This window comes from Ochotona curzoniae, unplaced genomic scaffold (assembly GCF_017591425.1).
Source record: "Ochotona curzoniae isolate NIBS_2020 unplaced genomic scaffold, NIBS_Ocur_1.0 scaffold_4701, whole genome shotgun sequence".
Taxonomy (NCBI): domain Eukaryota; kingdom Metazoa; phylum Chordata; class Mammalia; order Lagomorpha; family Ochotonidae; genus Ochotona; species Ochotona curzoniae.
This window is the reverse complement of record NW_024467122.1, coordinates 62170718-62183562: the sequence shown is the minus strand read 5'-3', so window position 1 is coordinate 62183562 and position 12845 is coordinate 62170718. Positions and strand designations below refer to the sequence as shown.

General features: G+C 37.6%; 1 protein-coding gene across 12 annotated transcripts in view; it reads right to left on the bottom strand.

Annotated features, from left to right (window-relative positions):
- TCF12 (transcription factor 12) overlaps positions 1–12845 on the bottom strand; it is a 318581-nt gene that overhangs the window by 69757 nt on the left and 235979 nt on the right. For all 12 annotated transcript variants that reach the window (XM_040969724.1, XM_040969726.1, XM_040969731.1 and 9 more), the window contains one exon: positions 11822–11874. In XM_040969724.1, the coding sequence (XP_040825658.1) occupies positions 11822–11874 (53 nt within the window). The remainder of the gene's footprint in view (positions 1–11821; positions 11875–12845) is intronic.

Here is a 12845-nt window from a genome sequence, read left to right as displayed (position 1 = left end):
TAGAGAATACATTTTTTTTCATCAGTACGTAGAACCTTCTCCAGAATTAAGCATGTTATAGGCCACAAACAAGCCTCAGCAAATTCAAAAAATTTGAAATTATACATGCATCTTTTCAGACCATCAGGGAGTGAAGCTAGAGACCAAGAAGTTAAAACACCCAAGAAGACTTCCAAACACATGGAGAAAGAATAGTAGGTTACTAAATGAGCAATGCAAAGAATGGAATGGAAAGCAATGGAAAATTTTTTCAAAGGGGAAATTAAAAATTGCTTGAATCAAATAAAGGCATCAACACAACATACTAAAACTTATGGGACACAATCAAGGCAGTGTTAAGAGGAAAGCTTATCTCAAGAAATGCTTATATTAAGAAAAGCATCAAGTAAATCAGCTAACCTTACAGCTGAACAAACTAGAAAAACAATGGTAAAGTAATCCCAAGATTAGTAGGAAAAAAAAGAAACAATCATATTAAGGGAGGAAATAAACCAAATAGAGACCACGAGAACTGTACATAAGATCAATGAATCAAAGAGCTGTTTCTTTGAGAAAATCAACAAAACAGACTCCCCTGATGCATCAATAGCATCTGATGCATCAATAGTATCAGAGATGAGAAAGGAAATATAACAACAGATATCTCAGACATACACAAAATTATTAGGAACTATTACAAATAACTATATCCAAACAAATCAGAAGACCTAGAATAGATGGATAGATTTTTGGTCACACAGAATCCACCAAAATTGAATCAAGAAGCAATTAACAATCTAAATAGACTTACAACATGGACTGAGATTGAATTGGTAATTAAACTCCTCCAAACTAAGGAAAGTCCTGGTCCAGATTGCCTCACTGCTGAATTCTACCAAATGTTTCAAGAGGAACTTACCTCCTTCCTGCATGGGCTTTCCCAAACAACAGAAAGAGAGGCAATTCTTCCAAACTCTATGAAGCCAATATCTCCTTACTACCAAACCCATATAGAGAAATAACAGAAAATGAGAAATACAGACTGATATCCTTGATGAACACAGATGCAAAGATCCTCAACAAAATACTAGTCAAAAGGATCCAATGGTACATCAGGTAGATCATTCACCCAGACCAGATGGGACTCATCCAGGCACACAAGGATGGTTCAACATTGACAATAAATGTGATACATCAATAAAATGAACAATAAAAACCAAATGATCATCTCAATAGATGCAGGGAAGGTATTTGATAAAATCCAACACCACTTCATGCTGAAAACTCTCAGTAAGATAGGCATAAAAGGAACATTCTACAACACAATTAAAGCAATTTATGAAAAACCCAATGCCAGCACCATTATAATGGGGGAAGATTGGACGCCTTTCCACTAAAATCTGGAACTAGACAGGGATGCCATTGTCACCACTAGTGTTCAATATAGTATTGGCAGTCCTTGCCAGAGATATTAGGCAAGAAAAAGGAATTAAAGGAATCCAAATAGGAAACAAGGAGCTGAAATTACCTCTATTTGCAGATGACATGATTCTTTACATAGAAGAACCAAAAAACTCAGTCAAGACACTACTGGAACTCATACTTTGGCAGGGTAGCAGAATACAAAATTAATGAACACAAATCAATGGCACTTGTGCACACAAATAATTTCAAGGCTGAGAAAGAAATAGTGGAGAAGAATATTAAATATCTAGGAATTAAGCTAACTAAATATGTAGAAGATCTCTATGGTGAAAACTGTAAAACATTTAAAAAGGAAATAGAAGAAGATATTGAAAAATGGAGAAACTTACCATGTTCCTGGATTGACAGAATCAACATCATCAAAATGACCATATTACCAAAAGTAATGTACAAATTCAATACATTCCCAACAAAATCCCAACAACATTATTCTCAGATATAGAAAAGCAGATATAAAAGTTCATCTGGAAACACAAGAGACCACGAATAGCCAAAGCTATCCTGAAGAATAAAAATTAAGCTGGAGGAATCACAATTTCAGACCTCAAGACATACTACACAGCAGTGGTAATCAAAACAGTCTGGTACTGGTACAGAAATAGAAAAGAAGATCAATGGAATGGAATAGAAACACCAGAAGAGAGCCCACCTGTGTACAGACAACTAACCTTTAACAAGAAAACTGAAAACAGTCCAGAGAAAAAAACCTGATCTATTCAACAAATGCTGTTGGACAACTGGATAGCAGTTGGCAGAATTAAGAAGCAAGACCCATACCTGTCATATTATACAAAAAGCAGTTCTAAATGAATCTAGGACCTAAATCTACACCCCAAACCATCAAACTATTAAAGGAAAACATAGGAAGCACTCACTCAGATACAGGAATGGCGAAAGACGCCAAAACCACAGGCAGTCAAAGCCAAAATGAATAAGTGGGACGTCAAACTATAAAGCTTCCGCACAACAAAGGAAACAATTAACAAAGTGAAGAAGCAACCAACAGAACGGGAGAAAATTTTTGCACATTACACAATAGGGAACTCATATGCAGGATTTACAAAAAGCTTCAGAAACTCAGGCAGAGTTTTTTTAAAAAAAAAAACCTGTGAAAAAATGGACAGAGAGAAAGATCTTTCATCCATTGTTTCATTCCCTAATTGGTCACTATGGCTGGAGCTGAGCTGATCTGAAACCAGGAGCCAGGAATTTCTTCTGGGACTCCGACATGGATGCAGAGTCCCAAGGAATTGGGCCATCCTCTACTGCTTTCCCAGGCTACAAGAAGGGAGCTGGACGGGAAGTGGGGCTGCAGAGATTAGAACCAGCACCCATATGGGATCCCAGCACATACAAGGTGAGGACTTCAGCCACTAGGCTACAGCACCAGGCCCAGAATTCCTAGTTTCAAAAATGCTTAAAAACTTCACCTATGAGGAGCAGATATACACGATGTAGTGGCTAGGCTGCCTAGGTCCCACACAACGGTTACTAGGTTGATTCCTGACTTCAGCTGGCTTCCTGCTCATGCAGACTTAGAGAGGCAGCAGTGATGGCTCTTCTGGCTCAAGTAACTGGCACCAAGATATCCACAGGGGAGACTTGGATGTTCCCACTTTCTAGTTTTAGACTTGGCTATTGTGGGCTTTTGTGTGGCAAATTGGAGTTACCTTTCAAACACATGAATAAGACTTAATTTTAAATAGTTTAAACATTAGACACTTTGTAAAATTATGCAAATGGCATAATTAGTCCTTAAAGATATCATACTGGATTAGTACCACAGTGGCATATAGGTAGGTGCTGGCTTGAGTTCAAGCTGCTTCGCTTTTGACACAGCTCCCCATTAATGGACTGGGAAAGCAGTAAAAGATGGCTCAACCGTTTGGTTTCGTGTAGCGAAGAAGCCTGGCTCATGGCTTTGGATGGTCCTAGCCCTGGCTGTTGTGGAATTTGGTGACTGAAATGGCATACAGACAATACCTCCTTATGTGACAGCCTTTCAAGTGAAAATAAATCAGTATTAGAAAAAAAAAAAATCCCAGAATATAATACTAGCCTAACAACTTTTCAAAGCAAAAATCACTACTAGTTAAAGAAAGGGAATATCGGTTCTGGCAAATTCCATCCTCTACACACACACACACACACACACACACACACACACACACACACACACACACACACTTACTTTTCCCCTAAGTTAGAATGAAACACAGGGCCATATGGACATACAGAAACTCAGATATCAGCCAAATACAGGAAGTGGTATCTCATTCCTGGCGCAATGAAGCCAATGCCGTCTCAGAACAATTGAGACTACTCAAGTGACATCATCTGGACATTCTTCTCACCAACACAATCAGGGTCCCTGGGACAAAGCTAGGGGGTCATCTATTTCCTGGCACTGATGTGATCTAGCACCAAGGAGAGCTGCAACATCTCCCCTTTTCCCTCGTCTACCTTCTCCCATCCTATCCTACCCAGAGGTTTGCATGAGTATACAATCCCCTTACATATAACAAAATTTAAAAACAAATTATTTTTAACAAAAAATAAATTTAAAGTAAATTCTGAGCCTCTAAAATTCTCAGAGATTAATATGTGAATTTCTGATCCTATTCTTTCTTTACTATACTAAAAAAGCAAGCCTCAGTCACATTAGGTACAACAGGAAGACTTTTTGTGTTCTATGGCCAAATATAACACAAGTGTCTAAATCCTAAAAGCATTTTCAGATCAAACAGACATCATTTTTAAAAGTATCTAAATTATGGGCCTGATACTGTAACCTAGTGGCTAAAGTCCTTGCTTGCACGTGCTGGGATCCCATACAGGCACCAGTTCATGTCACGACTGCTCCACTTTCCATTCAGCTCCCTGTTTATGGCCTGGAAAAGCAGCTGAGGATGGCCCAAAATCTTGGGATGCTGAAACAACATGGCAGACCAGGAAGAAGCTCCTGGCTCCGACAAATGCAGCTGCCTGGGGAATGAACCAGCGGATGGAAGGTCTTTCTGTCTCTCTTCTCTGTAAATCTACCTTTGCAATAAGAAAAAAATCCAAGTTACATACATACATACACACACACACACACATACAACCTTATTCTACATTTGGTTTGTAAAACCTCAAAATTCTGAAATATTAACAACCACAGATTTTAATTAACTTAAAGGCCACCTCTGAATGAAATTCACCCATATTATTCCTAAACAGGTCAGAAAAAAACAACTACCAATGTGGTTGTACAACCACATCAGTACAAAGCACTGGGCCCACAGAACTCACCAAATTTACTTGTCCTTCTGCTTTTTAAGTTTAAATCAGATCAAAGCCATCACTGACTCCTCACAAAGAATGAACATCTTAGAACTATGGATTAAAAGCTTGTTATTTACACATCAGAATTCTGACACTGTTCTGAACAGTGATTACTGACAGCACACACAGTGACTATATGAAGAAAAGCCATTCAATGACCAAACTGAACGTAAGTTAGAAATGGATTACAGTATTCTCTCTTTGTATACTAGAATTTTTTTGCTGCTAGACTAACCTGCAAGGTTATAAACTGGCCACTTTGGACAGTTTGTATAATGAAAGGCATACGATTGTCCTGTTATTTTGTGTCCTGTATACTTGCTTGCTGAAGATTCTAAGCAAACATCTATTTCAACTCATGTCTGAGAACTGGAAAAAATCAACTCAGTGAATTTTACAATCAAAGCTGGAACTGCATGTAAATACTTTTTAATCTGCAATCGTTAGACTTTTTGGTTGAAGACCTGGAGTAATTGTCTATAAAAATCTTTATTATCTTGACTTCCTGAAATACTTGGCTTTCCACAGGATACGAATCCTTTTAAAAGTATGCAGAAAATGCTGTTCATCTTGCTATTTTCATGCATAACCTGGAGATAACACAGTTCTTTCTTTTAAAGATACATTTATTTTTATTGGAAAGTCAGATTTACAGAGAAAAAGGACAGACAGAAAGAGATCCTCCATCTGCTGGTTCATGCTTCAAGTGGCTTCAATGGCCAAAGTTGAGCGGATCAGAAGGCAGGAATCAGGAGCTTCTCCTGGGTCTCCCATGTGGGTAGCATGGTCCCAATACTTTGGGCCATCCTCTACTTGTTTGCCAGGCCACAAGCAGGGAGCTGGAAGGGAAGTGGAGCAGCTGGGATACCATGAGGACTTTAGCCTTAGGATACCATGCTGGGGACAAGATAACATAGTTCTAACCTCTGAACTTTTCCATGTTTCAGCTACTCATCTTTAAAATCAGTATGCCAAATTATTCCCTTCTAGCCTCAGAGTTCATTTCTTTACTACTAAAAAATAACCGTAACAATTTAAATAGTCGTACTTTTTCTATTTAGTGTTGTTCCTTATTTTTTCTGTTATGTACATGAAAATGTTAGTCTTAGTGGTTTGTGAATGCTCCAGAATATTTCCAGTTTTATCAATTTTGCTGCTAAATTTTCTAACTTAATCCTTACACAAAATTCACACAAATAAAAAAAAATGTTTGACAAAAGGAAATTACAATACTTTTTGGAGAAAAACCCATCAACTTGTAAACTACATTGCTAGTTTAAGAATCATAACTTTCTGTACTTCTCCACCTCAAAGTAATAAAAATATTAAGCTGTTGAAGTTTACTTTAGAAACCACAGAATTCTTTGTAAATGGAGAAAATGAGATTTTTTTTATGAGGTGGTAAAATAGACTTTGAGATTTTAGCTAAGAATGCAAAGTAACAGGAACAAATACATTTTAAACGGAAGACAAAGGTTAGTATGACATTTGATGAAGAAGCAACTGTTGCCACCATCTTGTACACAGAACTGCATGCCAGTTATACTAGAAGCAAATGGCATACAATTTTTATTTAGTAAAGATTTGATGCTGAAATGATATTGACCAGGAACACAACTTTAAGGTACTGGGGTCGAGGAAGGCATTCTGGAATTTATATAATTGTCTATTGTCTGGGAAAGCCTTGTGGTAAAATCTTGTTTCTTACTTATTCTGAAATTCTGCATCTTTTGAAGTATAGAGAAGAAAGATTGGGTGCTGGTGCTATGGTGTAGCATACTAAGCCTCCACCTGGACACTAGCTTGAGTCCCAGCTGCTCCACTTCTGATCTAGTGCCGTTCTAATGGCCTAGGAAAAACCTTTCAACTTCTTCATCCACATGGGAGATTCAGAGTTTGTTTCTGGATCCTGACTTTGGGCTGGCCAAGCTCTGGACTTTATGGCCATTTTGGAAGTGAGTCACTGGATAGAAAATTCCTCTTCCTGTCTTTCTCTCTCTGTTAACTCTTTCAAAAATAAATAAAATGATAAATATAATAATAAATAAATAAGAAAAAGAAAATTATTGTGGCATAAGAGTTAAGCCTCGTCCTGCAATGCCAGCATCCCGTATGGGCATTGGCTTGAGACTCACTGCTTCACTTTTAATCCAGCTCTCTGCTAATGTTCCTGGGAAAGCAGCAGGAGATGGCTCAAGTTCTTGGGCCCCTGTAGTTAAGAGGCAGATCTGAAAGATGCTCATGGTTCCTAGTTTTGGCCTGGCCCTAGCTATGGCTGTTGCAGCCATTTGGGGAATCAGCCAGTGGATGAAAGATTTCTCTCTCCCACACCACCCTCTGTCCCTCTCCTGCTTTCCCTCTCTTTGTAATTCTGCCTTTCAAGTAAATAAAATAAAGTCTTGAAAAGAGAAAATCACATGTTTGAAAATATAACAAAGGAATCATAAAAATGTTTAATCCATGATAAACAGAAAAGTACAGATTCTTGAGATCAGAAAACAAAAAATGAGAATAAATTGTATACTGCAGAATTTGATTCAACATGTTTTCTTTTCTTTCAAGTCACTTTTCTTCCAATGAGTATTTGAATAGTGATGGCAGTTATATTTTGCCATGTTTTATTATATGCCAGGCACATACATTATATTACAGGTATCATAATATGAGCCTGGCACAATGGCTCAGTAAGTTCTTGCCTTGCAGGAGCCAGAGTCCCATACAGGCCTCAGTTTCTGTCCTGTCTGCTATAAACATTTTTATACAGATTGGTATACAGATTTAAATTGTCACCTCCCATGAATTACTAGCAGGTACGACTGCTGGTCTGCAGTGTAACAGCATTAGTAAAGGGTGTGTCAGTTTTTCCTTCTCCATCAGCAAATGCAAATTCCTTGCCAGCTGTTAATGGTATCATTATTTTGGTCCTTCAGAAAGGTATAAAAGAAGCCTGGTGCAGCACCCTAGCAAGAAAAGTCCTCGCCTTAAACACACTGGGATACTATATGGGCGCTGGTTCTAATCCTGGCTGCTCCATTTTCCATCCAGATCCCTGCTTGTGGCCTGGGAAAGCAGCAGAGGATGACCCAAAGGCTTGGGACCCTGCACCTGTGTGGGAGACCCAGAAGAAGCTCTGGCTCTTGGCTTTGGATCAGCTCAGTTCTGGCCACAGCAGCCACTTGGGGAGTGAACCAGCAGACAGAAGATCTTTCTCTCCTTTCTGTAAATCTGCATTTCCAATAAAAATAAACAAATCTTAAAAAAAAAGTATCACAATTGTATTCTTGTACTGTAACAGTTATTCTTTCCTTTTTTTCAAAAACAGCTGGTGTACAATAAAGACTAGATATGGTAGTGAGAGACGGGGAGGGAGAAGTCCTGATTACTAACAAGGAAGGAAGATACCTTGCAACATCACCCCTGCAGGTGGAAGCTCTCAGGCAACTGTAACAACCACAAGCCCTTTCTGTTATTTGTTGGCTAGGGTATTTGGATCCTCACTCAGTGTAGACTGCCATGACAGCTTATTCTTCCATCACATGTATACTGACCTTATACGACCCTTAGACCTCCTTTGGTGTGGGAAAGTGCATTTATGGAAAAATTATGAAATCTTGCATCTGGTATATAATCTACTAATGTACTTTCATTTGTGGATGAAGCATTTTCAGATCTCCTTGCTTTCTGTCTGGCCACTATCTCTCTCTAAGGGATAAATGCTGCTCATCTTTCTCCATAGAGGTTAAAATGTCAAGCCCTCCTGATGTCACTAGAACTCATTAAAGCAATGCAATTGCTACTTACCCTGTGTTACAAAAGCACTTGGTGTACACCTTGTCTCACTGCAGTATCTGATTCATTTACTGAATATTTGTTTCTCATGCTAGATCGTGTGTTCTCTGAAGGTAGTAATGGTGCACGCTTGAACTCTAGATGTCCAAGCATGATTCTACTGTTATTGCTACAAAGTCTGTTATGTACAATTTTTCAGTCTGTTGCAGAACAAAATGGCAAATTTCATGTACTTGAAAACATCAATCTTTATTATAGGTGAGGTTCCACTACTCATCTGCACAAATGTTTTGATCTGCTTCACTTGCTGATCTGGTACAGTTTTCCCTTCCTTATGGAAATAAGTGATCCCCTGATTTAGGAAGGTCACCATACTTGATGTTGAACTTAATTTGGAAATCTGGTGAGCATGGTACACTCGGTTCAGAACTCCTGAGTTCAAATGGTCCTCCTGTCTTGCCCTTCTCTCATACCTCCTTCCCCCACCTTGCAAGTCAGAGGACAGATACTAAGGTATCCATCCAAGATATCAGCTTTAATATTCAGATCTTCAATACTAAATTTCATAATACATGACTAGTCTAAGGTCACACAGCCCATTAATAACCACGTTAGACAGATTTGGGTGGACCAATCACTCTCTCAGCTTCACTGGCCATACTACTCTAATGATGTTCAATACTATCTCCCCGCTGGACCTTCACCTACAGATGTTACTTTATGAAGGACCCTCACACATTATGTCTAACAATAAAGAGTCTCTAACCAGTAGCCTATGGTCCAATTATACAAATAATTAATGCTTTACACTGTAAGATCTTGCTTATTGTATTATAGCAGCACATAAAATAAGATACTAATCTTTCACTGTTTCCATAGTAAAGGTAATGTAATTTACAGCTGTCAAAAACTGCAAACTTGAAATCTCAATGTTAACAGTCAAATTGAGTTGGGTTGTAAAGTATGATCTTTTATTGATTACCAAATAAAATACACATCATTGATTTTCATTTCTAAATCTGTTTTTTACCATTCACAATGTAAAAAAGATCAAATATTGCATACTTCCAATAACATCATTCAGAGAAAACCAAAACTTTAAACTTCTACTTATTTTAGATACTGAAAAGATAAGCAGTATAAACACAGATACTTTCAGAAGTTTGATATTATTTACTAGAGTGTCAGTTTTTAATGCTTAAAAAAATTTCATTTTTGAAAAACCCAAGATGGCAACCTAGCACTTAATCTAAAATACACTTTCAATTCATTAAAACCCATTTACTATTTATATATACTTAGTAAGATTCAATGTGTACTAAGGGAGCTGGTCCAATGATAAGTAACTAAGGCTGGCTAGCAAAATCTCTTCATGGTTCTCAAAGAAATCAGTTTCACTGGCATTTCCTCTTTCAGACTCCTGAGACAACACATGGAATAGCCTGAGTTTGCCTCAAATAGTTGAGGCAAAGAATCCTGATGACCCCCTGCTCCCTATGATGTTCTGCCAAGTTGTCGTTGTTTCTGGAAATAAAAGAACTACGAAACACTGCAAACATATTGTTCATTAAAATTAATGTCAGTTTCAAAAGAGATGAATTGTTCATTTTCTAATCTGACTTTTTAAAACCAGTGTACTTCTAACTAAATATTAATATGCAATTTAACTTTTATGACTCTCATAAAATTATAGTAATAAATTATAAGATAATTGTACTGTTACACATTTTAGCAGTTTTGTCAGTTTTAATGTGATTTCTGTTAACAACAAAAAACATCTATTATACTGTTGAACCACCTATCCCTGCATAGCACACAACTGCTAAAATGTAAATTGCCTAACTATTTTTAGAATCTGCTGGAAAAAAAATTCCTGTCTTCAGGAATAATGATTTGAGGCATTGTGTTCATTTTGTTTATCAAGCAGCTATTCAGCCTCTAGTGGGCCCAAGTGCTTATGCAAGCAAAAGCTTTTAAGAATGCCTACAGCTGCAATCCAACCTTCCAGGTAGGCTGCAGGTTCCGAGCACAGCTGCTGTAGGCTGCATAAAACTCAGATCCATCTGGAACAGTTTCAAAGAGGATTTCAAATTTGACTTTTCATGTATCACAAGGAAGAGAAGGCGGAAAAGGAACATAGGAAAGAAGGCAGGCACACAACCAAAAAGATGGTATCTCTATTTTAGCCTTAATAAAAAAATAAAAAGCCAAGCCTATGCTGCTGCTTCTAGATTACCAGTTGCCAAGCCGAATATTCCATTCAGGCTATACTTCGATGAGCTGTGACTCATCCGGCAGCACCTGCGCCCATGTGTTAAGTACTGCCAAATAAAAGCCCAACACTCATTTACACAACAAAAAGACGTGCCCTACAAGGCAAGGGGCCTCAAAGCAACAGCCTTATTCTCCGTTTGTTCTACGCAAAGGGAAAGGGGGAAAATCTTTCTTGCTTACACTAGGGATTTTTAAATTATAGGTGGATTTTTGATGCAGGTTCATTTACAAATACTTTTACGCCTCCAAAGAATAAAGTATATTCAATTGTACAAACACCCTCACAGTATAGATTATCATGACCACTAATGATTGTTCTACTAAACCTATCCAACATCCTTCATCAAAGTCTTTTATTCTCAAAGGATACATTTTTGAGCAAAGACGGATCAACAAACTAGTTGCTTGAAAGCTTTCCTGATGCTAGGCTGAAGTTAGGAAAGGCTTAATGAAGGCTTTAAAATCCACAAGGGCGACACAATGAACATCTGACTTGGTGATTTATGCATATTAATAACCCCAGTCCTACTGAGGCAAGCTGAGAGAACATGTCCTCCGAATCTTAATGTCTTTAGCTCCATTGGGATTATTACAAATGTAAATTTCTGAGATTCTCAGCTATTAATCTCTGTCTGTCCTCCTGTTCAGCAACATAATGACTAATTAAACATCAAAAGACCTGTACAGGAGATCTTCTTTGACAGCTACCGGCCTAGTCCTCTTCCCAAGAGGGGAATTCAAATGACAGGAACATGGAATAAGAGCATATGAATAAGCTACAAATCATTGTGGAGAAACCTGAAAACCTAACATTAAATGTGGATTTATCTCAATCAATGATTTTATTAAGCTGTGAACAGTTACTATGTAAAGTATGCTCATTGGCACCAACTGAATATACCAGCAAGCAAACATTGAGCACCTGAAATAGGCTGGTTTACCCTCATGTAAAAAAAAAATGGGTACTTACAGAAGAAGGCAAACCAGGAGGCACCTTTCTGACTTTCTTTGCTTGCAAAGGATCTGTACATGAAAAACAATATATTTCATCAGTGTAATATATATTAGACAAAAGCGAGACTTCCAGAAATCAGGATATATTCCCCCCATGCCCTCTTTGCTTTTCAATATTTCATAGTAGTGATGGGAATATGGGAGAAAAGGCTGTATTTCTTTTGACTGATTCTAGTGCAAAAAAAGTTCTCCTAATAAAAGCAACGCATTCCGAAACATATTTGGTTTAAGTCTGAGGAGATAACAGCAAACAAAGCACAATAAGAAACTAACCAATCAATAAGCACTTATAAAGGAAGAAAATCAGTGTTTAGAAACTTATGCACTAAGTGCTACACTGGACACCTGGCACCATCTCTAAGTTTCATTTACAGAAAGAAGGACTTGGTCTAACAGGTCATGTTAATATAATTCCTCAACACAGGCATAATAATTATGAATTGTATGAACTATGTATATGAATATTACGCTGAAAAGTCAATTAAAACAAAACAAAAACAAAAACAAAGTCAATGCTATGTAGGATGGGCAAGTAGCAGAACAGATTAAACACTGCTTCCAGGAAAGCCCACACTCCCTATCAGCTGCTAGGCTTCAGTCAAGACTCTGCTTCAGATCTGGTGTGTTGCCTTGGTGGCAATCGATGCAGCTTCAAGTACTTGAGTCCCTGTTACTCAAATGGGAGACCTGAATAGAGTTTCCAGCTTTTGGATTCAGCCTGATCAGATAGTGCTGCTGCAGGCATTTAGGGGAGTAAACTGAAAGATGAAGATCTTATTCTGTATGTTTTTTCTCATTCCCTTTCAAATAAAATGAAAATCAATCAATGAAAAATTTAACATCTGTTATGATATGCTACAATACTATGTTGAAAACTTAAAATAAAATTTAACGAAGGAAAAGTTAAGGCTATACTAATGTCAAAATATGTAACAAATTATTAAATACAGACATCAAAATACACAATTATTTTAATAGAG